Source organism: Suricata suricatta, chromosome 11 (assembly GCF_006229205.1).
Source record: "Suricata suricatta isolate VVHF042 chromosome 11, meerkat_22Aug2017_6uvM2_HiC, whole genome shotgun sequence".
Classification (NCBI taxonomy): domain Eukaryota; kingdom Metazoa; phylum Chordata; class Mammalia; order Carnivora; family Herpestidae; genus Suricata; species Suricata suricatta.
Genome location: NC_043710.1, coordinates 69,102,366 through 69,117,058, shown reverse-complemented (window position 1 = coordinate 69,117,058; position 14,693 = coordinate 69,102,366). Strand labels below are relative to the sequence as shown.

At 34.7% G+C, this 14,693-nt stretch overlaps 1 protein-coding gene across 2 annotated transcripts in view; it reads left to right on the top strand.

Annotated features, from left to right (window-relative positions):
• The window catches only part of NOX4 (NADPH oxidase 4), a 152,197-nt gene that overhangs the window by 41,674 nt on the left and 95,830 nt on the right, over window positions 1–14,693 (top strand). For both annotated transcript variants that reach the window (XM_029915298.1, XM_029915297.1), the window contains exon 8: window positions 3,350–3,430. In XM_029915298.1, the coding sequence (XP_029771158.1) occupies window positions 3,350–3,430 (81 nt within the window). The remainder of the gene's footprint in view (window positions 1–3,349; window positions 3,431–14,693) is intronic.

Here is a 14,693-nt window from a genome sequence, read left to right as displayed (position 1 = left end):
TACAGTGTCTTATGTTTCTGGTCAAACTTTTTTGATAAGATAACAAAAAGAAAAAAATAATACATAGTATTCAGAAATCCCCAATTATTGTACTCGAGATGGGGAATTTAATGGAAACACACACATATATGTATTTTGAAAATAATTACCCAATACAATATTAAAATGATTCTATCTTTGCATTTCCGAGCACATCTCTGCACATAGTCACACACCCCAAAATGTTACAAGTAAACTCACCTCTCAGAGTTTAGCACCATAAACTTTCTGGTTTGATGATTATAGGCTTAATCCTTTATGCCCTTGCTCACCCAGTCCCCAGCTCCTACCTCCACCAACATCACTCTCTTATTCTCCCTTTCACACTACTGATCTCTCTCTTCATATGTCTATGTATTATACTAATACAGAATCATGTTAAACATGTTATTTTAAACCTGCTTTTTATTTAAATGTGTTAGGAACATTTTTGTACATTAATAAATATTTCTCCATCTTCCACTTTACTGTTAGAACAGCATATCATCATATATACATAACATTCGCAATTCCCCTATTGTTGGATATTTTAGGTTGATTCCATTTTTTGTCGTATTTGAGTTCTGAAACAAACACCCCCATCCATATATCTTTGCATACTTTTCCACTTATGTCCTAAGGAAACTATCTAGATGTAGAATGGTTTGGTGAAACAGTAAGCACACTTTTAAGACTTCTCATAAGAATGAAAAATCTCCTTACAGAAAGGCAAACCAAATCTCTAATCTCTAACATTAGTGCTTGAGAGTGCCAACTTTGTGGGGACAAATTTTATTTTAGTTAGGTAAAGCATATTAAAGAACATATATTTTTTTAGTTTTCAGTGTTCTTAAAAGAAAGTAAGGGCATCTGAAATATTTATTTGCAAGATCGAAGATCTATGAATGTTCTACATCTATTAAAAAATCCTTAATTGAGAGATAGTTTTGTAAAATGGAATATAAAGATCAGCTTCTATTTTCAACTGAGCCTTATGTTTGTACTCATAATAGTTCAGTGAATGTTCATTAATCTTCAGTTTTTCATTTCTTTAAAAGAGACTATAAAACCAATTCTGCTTTTCTCCGAGCTTTATTGTGAGAATCATGGAATTCTTAAATGAATCATGAAGATAATCTTCTTCCTCTTCTCTTTCGCAGTGAGGAAACAAAGCATTAGAAAAATTAAGAGAATAAATGGCTCCAATATTTGATTTCTTTTTTCTTCTAATGTTTGATTTCTAACAGTTGAATATAGTTTAGTAATTCACCAATGGTTTAGTCTGGGTCAATCTTTTAAAATAAGTCATATATTTTAATAGCTGTGACAGGTATACAAATGTATTTTTATCTCAGTAGACTTTTAATTGGTGGTTATTAAATCTGATCCCTAGTTCTGAATTAAAATAAGCAGAGTAAACTAGGAAGCAATTCCTTTATAGAATTAAAAATATAAAGGCAGAACTATAAACTCATATGTACAAAATAAACATGAATACATTCCTAAGAAAATTATGCCAAAAGTGATATTTTTCATTCTACCATTATTATGTATGATAAGAAATGAAACATTTGGAATTATTAGAAAGAATGCAACAACAAATCATCATTATTTTCAGAAAGATATATGTAATTATCTGGCCAGAAAATCCAAGAGAATTATGGAAAAAAACATAAGTGCTATACCAAATAAAAGAATTGTAATAGGTAAATGAATGCAAAACAAATATTAAAAATAGCTTTTATATAATAGCTATTATCAGATTGAAAATTAAATAAAAAGATGCCACTCATAATTGTAACAAAAATAGAGGATATCTAGAAATAAACTTAATAAGAAACTAGTTGAAATCTATGCAAAAAAAAACCAGAACTTCACTGACAGATATAAGTAGAGATTTGAATAAAGATTGTAAACTGCAGAGATGGAGTTCTTCCTCATTCATTTTGCAGGCTTCTTGCAATTCCTATCAAAATACAAGATAAATTATTTTGTTTTTGAATTTTGCAAAAACAGTTCTAAAGTTCATCTGAGGGAGCATCCAAGAACATGTTCCAAAGAGAGGTAAAAGAGGGAATGTGGCTTACTAAACATTAACACGGTTAGCTTCTTAAGTGAATGAAATTCGAGATAAATTAAGAGGTAATTGTAAAAAAAATTGTGCCACTAAAAATTTAAAAGAAACTTTGCCCAGTAATAAATTCTTAAAATTATATGGAACATGTTTAAATGATATGGAACATGCTTAAAATTTAAATAGTTTACACACAACAATTAAGAAAAATATAATGTAGAAATGGATAATTATAATGAAGGGATAAATCACAAAAGAATTTAAGGTGAGTAACACAGAAAGGAAATCATACCCAATTCAACTTACATAAAATAATGAAAATGTATAAAGTGGAGTCTGGGCTTGGGGAAACAGGCTCTCTTACCCTACAGTTGGGTTTATAATTGATAAAATGTTTTTAGAGAGCAATTGGCAAGGTGTATGAAAAACAGAATGAGCATCCTTCAACATAGTAATTCCACTTCCAGGAATTTAGGTTCAAAGAGAATCGGATATGTGAAAAAAGGCATATGATCCAAGGATATGAATGATCTTGGTAATAATAACAAGCTGTAGATGAAGTAAATGTCAAACCAATTGGATATTGCTTAGCTCAGGGGTTCTGAAAGTTCTAGGGGTTGTATCAGACTCCTCTCAAAATCTTTTACTAATATCTGCCTTCCACCTCCAAGATTGAATATCTACCCAGACATATGAAATAAAATATCTGTTAGTCTTTTTACTTTTGTCAAAAGTTTCATAAATTATGCTTACCATACCACTTCTTTTTTAGTCTCTTGTCCTCCCCAGGGTGATAACACCAAGGTGTTATTTTTAGAATATAGGCTGTTCAGGAAAAGAATATAAAAGTTTAATGAACATCTATTTAATTTCTCTCAATTTTACTTTCCTTCGGAGTACTCTCACACTGTGTATTGGGATAGGAGGAGTATTTGTTTTAGATACCATCTGAAAATCGAGAATATTGATCAAAAGGACAGTAAAAGTACATGTTAGCAACCTATTACCTACTCCTCAAACTCATAATTGCTTTAAATATTTCATTTTAATTCTTTCCATGTATCTTTATTTGAAATACAAAAACCTTCAAAATTATAAAGTGTTATAATAATGTGAGTTCTCTCTGCGTGGTATGTTAATACTTTGATCTTAATATATAAATCTCAGATGAACTATTTTAACTTTCTTCAGTTTTGACATGTGTTTGAAATGATGGAATGTAAAGTGGCATTGAAATTAAGTTATTTGTTTTTTCAGAGTTTCTAATTATGACATCTTCTGGTATACTCATAATCTCTTCTTTGTCTTCTACATGCTGCTGATGTTGCATGTTTCAGGGTAAGTTTAGAAAATATTTTAACATATTTTCAAAATCATGTATTCCCTAAAAATGAGGAAATGATACATAAGCCTGTAGAAATTTTTATAGGAAGTGGTAAAATTATTTGGTTACTTGGAATTGAGGGTAGTGTCAAAAAAGAAGAAATAGTTTTATTTTTATCATAGTACATATTTCTTTAAGTTTATTTATTTGAGAGAGAGAGAGAGAGGGAGAACTTACACTCATAAGTGCGAGCAGAGGGGATGGGGCAGATAGAGAGGGAGAGAGAGAATCTCAATCAGGCTCTGTGCTGTCAGTGCTGAGCCCAGCACAGGGCTCAATCTCACAAACTGTGAAATTATGACCGGAGCTGATGTCAAGAGTTGGGTGCTTAACTGACTGAGCCACCCAGGCATCCCTATCATAGCGTATTTTAATGAAACTAGTATAAAAGTATATTAAAATTATATATAGTATAAAAATTATGTTAAAGTATATAAAAATGGAAAGACAGTTACTTCTCCTATGGTGTTGCAGTTTTTAATGTCCCTATATCAAGAGGTCATATCTTGATAACCTCTAAGAGAAAGTTAATAAGAAATGAAGAACTTCAAGAAGGTATTTTAATGTTTCCTAAAAATTTAGGAATTCTTATGTCTTGCTGCTGTGGAATTTGTAACAATAGAATTACTAGTTTTTAGTTTAAAAAGGCCTAGCAGCCTGCAGTAACATTTTTCTAGGTATGTCTTCTGAGGCAAGGGAATTAAAACAAAAATAAACTAAGGACTACATCAAAATAACCTTCTTCTGCACAGCAAAGGAAACAAAACTAAAAGATAACCTACTGAATGGGAGGTAATATTTGCAAATGACAGATCTGATAAAGAGTTAGTATACAAAATATTTAAAGAACGTATACAACTCAGCACCAAAAAAACCCCAAATAGACCTATTGAAAAACAGACTGTTCTCCAAAGAAGACATCCAGATAGCCAGCCGACACATGAAAAGATGCTCAACATCGCTAATCATCAGGGAAATGCAAATCAAAACCACACTGAGATATCTCCTCACACATCTCAGAATGTCTAAAATCAACTACACAAGCAACAGCAAGTGTTGGCAAGAATGTGGAGAAATAGAACTGCTGCTTTATACTGTTGGTGGGAATGCAAACTGGTGCAGCCACTGTGAAAACAGTAGGGGGTCCTCAAAAGTTAAAAGTAGAACTGCGGAGCACCTGGGTGGCTCTGTTGGTTAAGCATCTGACTTCAGCTCGGGTCACAATTTCACGGTTCATGGGTTCAAGCCCTGTGTTGGGCTCTGTGCTGACAGCTCAGAGCCTGGAGCCTGCTCTGGATTCTGTGTCTCTTTCTCTGTCCCTCTCTCACGCATGCTCTGTCTCTGTCTCAAAAATAAACAAACATTAAAAAATGATAAAAAAAATAGAACTACAGAACTAGCCTATGATCTAGTGATGACACTACTGAGTATTTACCTAAATAATACAAAAATACTAATTAAAATGGATATACAGATCACTATGTTTATTGCAGCATTATTTACAATAGCTAAATGGAGGAAATAGCCCAAGTGTTGATGAATGGATAAAGAAGATATAGTCTGTATACACACTGGAATATTATTCAGCCATAAAAAAGAATGAAATCTTGCCATTGTCAACAGTATGGATGTACTTAGAGAGTATAATGCTAAGTGAAATCAGTCAGTCAGAGAAAGACAAATGCCATATGGTTTCACTCATATGTGGAATTTAAGAAGGAAAACAAATGAGTAAGGGGGAAGAAAAGGAGAGAAGCACAAACCAGGAAACAGATTCTTAATCATAGGGAGCAAACTGATGGTTACCAGAGGGAGGTGACTGGGGGAAAGGCTGAGATGAGTGAAGGGGCTTAAAGAGCACACTTATTATGATTGCCAATGACTAAGGAATAGAGCTTTTGAGTCACTGTATTGTACACGTGAAGCTAATGTAACCCTCTCTGTTAACTATACTGGAATTAATATACAAAACAATACAAATAAATAAAATACATAAATAAATAAGTAATATTTAATTTAATTTAATTTAATTTAATTTTAAAAAGTAAAAAGTCCCACAGTAACAGTTGCAGAGAAAGCCTAAGGTTTATAATGACCAAAGAGAAGGATCTGTCAACAACATCAGAAGATCACAAAGGGAAAAAGAAAGTATCCTAAACTTGTTACAAAGAAGATACAACAATTATTCTGAAAAGTGTGTCAATTCAAGCATAGATATAGTGCTTAAAATAATCTGTTAGGATAGAGAAAGGAAATAATATATTTTTGTGTATGCATGTGTCTGTGTGATCGCTAGAGTGGACTGTGGTTTTGTCTTGAGACTCAGACTAATATGACACAATAGGCCATTGTTTGGCACTTGATTGAGTAGAATAATACAGGACAGAAACATAAAGTCAACAGGATAATGTCAGGTCCTTCTTCTGTGGGGGGTCCCTCTGGTTGTCCCACCTCCTGTCCCTTACCTCCCAAATAGTAACTCAGTTTTGAGATGAACAAATGGGTAGGCATGGACTCCCTTGCATTGGGTAAGGCTCATGATCCATAAGAACCAGTGTCTTGGTAGCCCCGATCTCCTAAAGGGATGCCCTCAGTTGCAAGAATACACTGCACACAGGAAACTGAGGTCTATGAGTCCTACATGATTTTATAGTTCATTCGTAGTCCTCCTGGTGCAGATGCATTCCACCATTAATAAACAATGTTGCCTGGAAACACAGCTGGCATTCCCCATTTATCATAGCCCAAAATGTTTCCAGGGAGACAGTGTTTGGAGAAAGCTTCAGATCTGCTGTTAATCCTTTCCTCATAATGGTTTGTAATGTACTTTGTCAGTATAGTAGGTCATATACATAAATTATGTATTGATTTCATGTTCAAAATGTTTTTTTTTCTCTCTCTGATTTTGGAGACCCCTGGTTTAAACAGCAGTATTATATGCGGCTCTCTTCTATGTCCTGGTTCAATTTGTTCTGTACTGGGTTCTAGAACATACAGTTGTAGAGCATCAGAAACATGGCCACATTTATAATCCAGACTTCCAGTTAGTCATTCCTGCTACACAAGGAAGAGGGCCATGGTCTGAGGAAGCTCTGGATTCTATTCTTTTCCCTTTGTGTGGATACTATGGTTTATGGAATATTAGGACACCAAGAAAACTCTCCATACAGCAAATTTGTGTTCTTTAAATGGCTTGGCTTGTTTGCCTGTCAGGGCTTTTATCATAAAATGGACTATGAGTAAGCAGATGGTACTGATGATAACAGTAATTTAAAACAGTGTCATAAATGCTTACTATATGCCAAGGATAAATTCAAAATGACTTAGATACTTAGATACTCAGGACCATGGTTTTATAAGGATAAACAATATTGTCAACCCCCATTTACAGGTCAGAAAACCAAAGTATAGAGAGAGTAAGTAACTTGTGAAAGTTTACCTAAATGATGGATCCTGGATTGAAATTCAGGCATTCTTACTCAAAAACTCCAATTTTTTTTTTTTTTTACTGGTAGGTTCTGTAGTTTTAGAGAGCTCTGTACTTGGAATTTGGTGTTAAGATTTTTTTTAAAGGTTAATATCTTGATTTACCTAGGAATGTGATCTCTCTCAAACATCTATGTGTAACAGAGAGAAAAATGCAGTCACTTGTTAGTATAATTAATTATGCATTCTTTTGCCTTTAATGTTGTATTAAGTTAAAACTGAAAATATCTGTTTCTTTGTAATTCAAAATAGAGTGATTTTTTTAAAGGTTCAGGAGTTCAAACAGATTTCTTAAGCTTAAAGAGGATTGTATTGAGAGTTCCATCATTTTTTGAGCATAAATGGAAGCATATTTAAATTTTGATTTTACTTTTGTAGAACAAGGGTCATAAACAGAAAGTGACTTTCATTTATGTAAAGAAATAACAAAAGGCATCTGCAGGATCAATTATATATAATCAGTTTCTTATACCTACTTAATAGTTATATGCTATTAGAAAGACACAGTTGTTCTAATATTGAAATCAGTGTCATGCAGCAAATATATAATCCTATAAGCATTGTATAGTGCACATTTTAAATGAAATTGAAGTGTAATTGACAAAATAATATATGTATAATCTATTGCAAATTATATATTTTTTAAGTTGTTTTTCTTACAGTGTGATGATATACATATATGCTGTGAAATGATTACCCCAGCCAAGCGAATTAACACATCCGTAACATCAGTCACCTTTTTTATTTCCCCCTGGTAGAATGCATCAGACCTGCCCTCTTAGGAAATCTCAAGCATACAACATTGTATTATTAATAGAGTCATCGTGCTGTACATTAGGTCCTCAGAACTTATTCTTCTTCTAACTAAAAAGTTTTGAATACAACCACACAGATTATGCTTCTGTTGTGGGAAGACTTACTATTGGTAAATCTTACAGCTTTTTCAAAGTGAAACATTTCTCAAAAATATTTTATTTCTAAAATATGTGTCTAAAAGTAAATCTATTAAAATTATCATTTGTGCCAATATTGAGAACGTAGACATATCTTTGCTTATGAAACATCTTGATAATTTCATTTTGTAGCTTTGGGTTATATGAGTAACGTGCAGTTATTAAAAAAAAGTTTCTTGGAATTATACTGAGACTTCTGTTAAAGAGCATGCTTTAGGTTAGAATAGGAAATCTGTATTTTCTGGGCATTTTTCCATCAGAGTGCTAAGTACTATAATGAGGCATAGAAGAACAATATATAATCTTTAGGCTTCCAGCATTGGTAGTTAGTTTGCAATTAAAAGCACCAGTCGAAAGAGCTAGAAAGAGGGGAACCTGGATGGCTCAGTCATTTGAGCTTCTGGCTTCAGCTCAGGTCAGGATCTTGTGGTTTTTGGGTTCGAGCCCCGCGTTAGGCTCTGTGCTGACCGCTAGCTCAGAGCGAGGGGCCTGTCTTCAGATTCTGTCTCCTTACCTCCCTGATCCTGCTCACGCTGTGTCTCTCTCTCTCTCTCTCTCTCAAAAAATAAATAAAACATTAAAAAATTAAAAAAAAAAAAGAGCTAGAGAGGGGTACCTGGGTGGCTTAGTCAGTTAAGCATCTGATTCTTGATTTTAGCTCAGGCTCAGGTTATGACCTCATGGTTCATGAGATCAAGCCCTGTGTCTGGCTCTGGGCTCACAGCACTGAGCCTACTTGGGTTTCTCTCTCTCCCTCCCTGCCTGCCCCTCCCCCATGCATGCATGCTCTCTCACTCTCTTAAAATAAAAAATAAAAAAAAAAGAACTAGAGAGAATTTTAGACTGCATATTTTCCAGCTGTAAACATTTTATTTGCAAGAACTGTAGTTCAAAGAATTGAAGAATCAATGTGGGCTAGAAATTTTAGAAAATTTTAGGCTTCAAGGATGAAGCCATTAGAAATTGTTGACTGCTTTCTCTACCTAAGCAGACTTTTGCAATAGGAAGGTCAATTGCTTCTGATGATTTTCAAAGTTCCATTTTACTTTCATAGAATCTTAAGTTTTGAAGGAAGTTTAAAAGATATCTTGAGAAAGATGATTTGAGTCTTCCATGCAATCTAAGTAAATTTCTAATTTTGTAATGCCCATTCTGTCTTTGGGAAGCTCCAATTTTCACAGAGTTCTTTTTCTTTTGGGCCAGAACTTATTTTACTGTAATTTAATCCAATGACTTCGATGTCTATGACTGTAGGCCATTGAAATTCAGCCCCTCTCCTTTAAATTCTGTTCATCTGTTCCTTGCTTTATAATATTTCAAGTCTCATCTTTATTCTAAGCCTTTTTAAAGAAACATAGTCATAGTTAGTATTCACTGAGCACTTACCTTGTGCCTTACTAATGTTTGATCTCATTAAGTCCTCCCAACAACCCTGGTAAAAAATGCTGTTGTTATTATTATTATATATTTTATATTATTATTTTATATTATCACTATCATTATTATTATTATATCTTGTCCAGATGACAGAACAGGGGCAATGAGAGGTGAAGTAACTTGTTAAAGGTCATGCATAGTAAGTAGATGAGTTGAGTTTGGAACCAGGGACCAGATTCCTGAGCCCACATTCTTTAAATTCTGTTCATCTGTTCCTTGCTTTATGATATTTCAAGTCTCATCATTATTCTAAGCTTTTTAAAAAATATTCATAGTTAATATTCACTGAGTATTTCCCTTATACTTTACTAGTGTTTGATCTATTTAAATCCTCCCAACAACCCTGGTAAAATATACTGTTATTATTATTATTTTATATTATTATCATTTTATGTTTTATATTATTATCATTATTATTATTATTATAACTTGTCCCCAGGTCATAGAACAGGGGCAGTTAGAGGTTAAGGAAATTGTTAAAAGTCATGTGTAATAAGAAGAGTTTGGGTTTAAACCTAGGGATCAGATTCCTGAGTCCACGTTCCTAACCACTAAATTAGGCTGGCTGCAATTTGGTATGGCTTCCTTTGTATCCCTTTTATTTTTTAAAAACTTTTATAATGTTTTATTTATTTTTGAGAGAGAGAGAGAGAGAGAGAGAGAGAGAGAGTGAGAGAGAATGAGTGGGGAAGAGGCAGAGAGAGAGGAGACACACACTTTGAAACAGGCTCCAGGCTCTGAGCTGTCAGCACAGAGCCTGACATGGGGTTGGAACTCTCCAGCCATGAGATCATGACCTGAGCTGAAGTCAGATATTTAACCTACTGAGCCACCCAGGTGCCCCCCACACTTTATTTTTTTAAAGTTTTTTAATGTTTTATTTATTTATTTTTAATTGTTTTTAAATTTATTCTTGAGAGACAGAGAGAGACAGTGTGAGCAGGGGAGGGTCAGAGAGAGAGGGAGACACAGAATCTGAAGCAGGCCCCAGGCTCTGAGCTAGCTGTCAGCACAGAGCCCGATGCGGGGCTCGAACCCACAAACTATGAGATCATGACCTGAGCTGAAGCTGGATGCTTAACCGACTGTGCTACCCAGGCGCCCCTTTTAAATTAAAAAAAAATTTTTTTTAATTTATTCTTTATTTTTGTGAGAGAACTTTGTATCCCTTTTAAAGCTGGGAACCAAACTAAATGTAGTGTTCCTGGGTATGTAATATGACATTGGCAACATGGAAAGTTTACCTTTCTTGCTCCAAATATTACAATCATTATTTAGGACCTGATTGTCTTGTTCCATGATTATCCATGGCCTTAGCTTAACCTAATTTTTATACTTGTTACCTATGTGCTAGAATTTTTTAATTCTTTGTAAGCAACTCTATTGAATGACACCCTTAAAAATGCATTTCATATACATCAAACTCAGATGTTTCTCTTCAGTAGTCAAATGTAACTAAAATATGCTAATTTTCCTTTCCAAGAGGTCACTAGAGCATGGCCATTAAGAGCTATACCATTAATAGCTGTATGACCTTGCCAGATAATTGTCCTTCCTCTTTCTTAACTATTAAATGGGGTTAATAAAGTCACCTACATCATAGGGTTGTCTCAGTTTTAAATAAGTGAATGCAGCAATATAGGCATAATAGAGAGATACTCAAGCATTAGCAAAAATATATATACTTGTACCAATACTAATAGCTGTTTTAGGAAGGAACTCTGCATTTAACTGTTTGAAGAATCTATTTTTTAATAAAGACACAGCACTTTTAAAGAGCCCAGATTTTCCTGGGCCTGATAAATGTATAATGAAAACAGTTGAGCAGATCAAAAGAATATTCCTTGAAAGGGCAGCCTTTTTTATGACATTGTTAGGTCTCAAAAATTCAATTGGTGTTAACAATAAAGGTTTATTTTGGGACTTGCAAAACAAGCCTCCTCCTGGGGAATTTTTTTTTCTTTTAATTTTTAATACACCTTTCTAGGAGGTTGCTCTTTGCGTGCTAAATTATAGATATTTAAATTTGGAAGATGTTTGGGGGAGAAAAAGCCAAAACAGTTTCCATTTTTTCAGACATGAATGTAACTGGACACTTCTTTATTTTCATTTGAAAAACTCATCAGGAGGAGATATGTACTGCCATTCTCACTTACTGATAAAAGGGATATTGGGGTGAAAAGCAATTATGAGTGTCACAGAGCCTCAGCAGAGAGGCTAACCGTATGCCTTTGACAGGCATATGGAGGGAGCGCATTGTAAATGAGATCTGGCACCTTCGCCTCTCAGTCTTACCTAGTCAACACGCCCTGGCTTTGGCTTGGAGTGTTGGGTGGGTAGTAATTGTATTTTGCTTTTTTATTTACATGAGAGAAGAATTATAATGTGATGATTCTGAAAAAGAGAGAGGGAAGAGCCTTCTCAAAGGCACATGGCAATGAGAGCCAATTAATTGTGTAAATGATTTTTTTGTGCTAGCTCGGCTGGGCTTCTCGGACCTCATTTGATTATATAAATTAACACAAATTATTTACATATTACATAATACGTATCCTTTTAAACAGAGTCTATGCCATTTGGGACTGCTTGCTGGCAAGAGTTTGTTGTAGAGTGTGATTTATATTGTTTGAGTCATGCTTTCTAGGGGGACTTAAAAGGAATAGATTTCCATGTGCATGCTTCTAAAATCATCTTACACCAGGAAGACACAATGGGCAGCCTTTGTCAACAATGACATTAACGAACCAGAGGCTGGCTTCACGAGTCTAGGCTCAAGAAGTTAACCAGGGTTAGACCAATATTTGTGAGGTTAGGCTTATTGCACTGGCCTATCCTCCTTCTACTATGCCTTTAGGAGGAGGAAATTAAGAACATTCTCTTAGGGGGTGGAGGTTTTCATGCAGTATAGACAAGTGTTGAAAGTTGCTGATCCCTAAATATTTTCTCTTCTAGAAGCCACTTGCACAGAGGGCTCTTTTCAGCCACCCTGGCTTGTATGTATGATCTTCCTACTAGAGAGAGGCATTTGCACTTAAAATCTTGATGGGAACTTGGTATAACCCAGGGAAAGGAAGGCCCAGAGGTTTCATGTTAAACCAATTCTATTTTAACACTGGGAGAGAAAAATTTATTTCCCTACACTTTGTCAGTTTTCCTTTCCTTGCCTCTAGATTTGAATGGGCTGTATAATTTATTGTCCAAACTAGACACTGAGAATGAAATGGGATACTCTGGATAATTAAGCCGTGACTTGTGGCTGAACCAAGACATACAGTTATTCTACCTGTTCCTAGGTGTAGGGAAAAATTCTAGGGAGACTGAATCACGAAAGGAAATTTTATCTCAAATAGGGGCTCTGCCTGGGTATGTGGGAGCCTCAAACCTTCAAATGATAAACATAGTAGATTTGCCTAGCTTTGTTCAACATTAGATATCATAATTGGATGTCCTCTATCATGTTAGGTAGAAGGTTGAGGAATTGCACATTGATGGGCATGGCTAAATTTTTTGTATACTACATGTCACCCTTACAAGCGACCTGTTCTGAACAGTTGCTAGATGCTTAATTTCTAGTAGGTGTGCATAATTATTTTAAATCTGATGTCCTTTATTTCTACTTCAAAATCCTACTTCTTTTTTAGTAGAGTAGGAGTTCCTAGTTCTCTAGATGGGATTCATAATCTCTAGGAATCACTGAATGGATGCCTGGGATCCATGAATTCCTGGAATACACCCACCCACCCACACAGTAGCTTGCATTAGATTCCCAAAGCTATATGTGTCCCAAAGGAAGTTTAAAATAACTGAACTGAATGAAACCTAAGTTAGATTTTTTACTAGAGAGTTATAATATTACATTTATACATCTTATACCTTCACTTGTTTATCCAGAGTTAGAAACAAAAGATTGTGGGGAAAATAAGAAACACTGGGGCAATTTTCTTCCCACACGAAGGTTTCTGTAAGGAGAACTTACTGATAAATACGGTGATGGACCTGTCAGTTGAATCATCATTTTATTTTATTTTAAATGTTTGCTTATTTTGAGAGAGGAAGAGAGAGTGCACATGTGTGCCAGCAGGGGAAGGGCAGAGAGAGGGAGAGAAAGAGTCCTAAGCAGGGTCTATGCTATCCGCTCAGAACCTAATGTGGGGATCGAGCTCACAAACTGTGAGATGATGACCTGAGCCGAAATCAAGAGTTGGACGTTTAACAGACTGTGCCACCCAGGCACCTCTGCATAATCATTTTAGAGGATAATAATGATACTATTGCTGATAATTTCCAAATTTTATGTAATATTCAATATATGACAGATACAGGTCTTAGCACTTTATGCCACGTACATATAAACATATATAGCCCCTCACATGCACAGATAAGAGTTTTTTTTTAAATCTCATAGCACTATGAGGTCATTTTACAGATGGAAAAATGAGGCACAGAGGTTAAATTAAATGATTATTTAGAGGCACCTGGCTAAAACCTGATAGGGCTGGGGATTGACCCACATTCTGACCCCAAAATCTATGCATTTAATTTCTAAACTTTTCTTGAATTATTGAATTATTTATTCATGATTTGGAAGGTACTTGGCTTTTGAATGAAATATACTCATGTCATGTGAAAATCTGGGATAATTTTCTAATTTATCCATAAAGTTGGTGAGTGTGTATGTGTGTTTTTTGTATTTTAAGTAAGAAGTTCAATTTTGTTACAAGTTACAGAGATTTCAAGGTTTTAAAGGTGAAATCTAGTCCTCCCAGAAAACAGTAAGAAGAAAATGAAGGTTTTTTTGTGTTGCTTTATAAATGTTTCTCAAAATGTACAACCTTGTTAAAGCAAATAATAAATAGACCTTTATGATAATTCTAATAATAAAATTATATCTATGTGGAACTTTAACCTCCAAAATTATTCCAAATAACAGTGATTAAAGTTAGGTTCTATACTAGAGCTAATAAAATTACAATAGAGGGGATAATCTTACCAGTATTCTTGTTACACACTGTGGGTTTGTGGCTCTTCATTCAGCGAACAGGTGATCTACATTTTTTAAAATATTTATTTATTTTTGAGAGAGAGAGAGACAGAGTGTGAGCAAGGGAGGGGTAGAGAGAGAAGGAGACACAGAATCTGGAGCAGGCTCCAGGCTCTGAGCTGTCAGCTCAAGCTCACAAGGGAAGAGATGACCTGAGCTGAAGTCAGACACTTCACCAACTGAGCCACCCTGGTACTCAACATCTTTTAAAATCTATTACCAAGCCTCAGGATGGTGCCTGTCACTACTACAATGTAGATTAAAGAGAATGGGAATTGCACAGAAAGAAAGAAAATATCC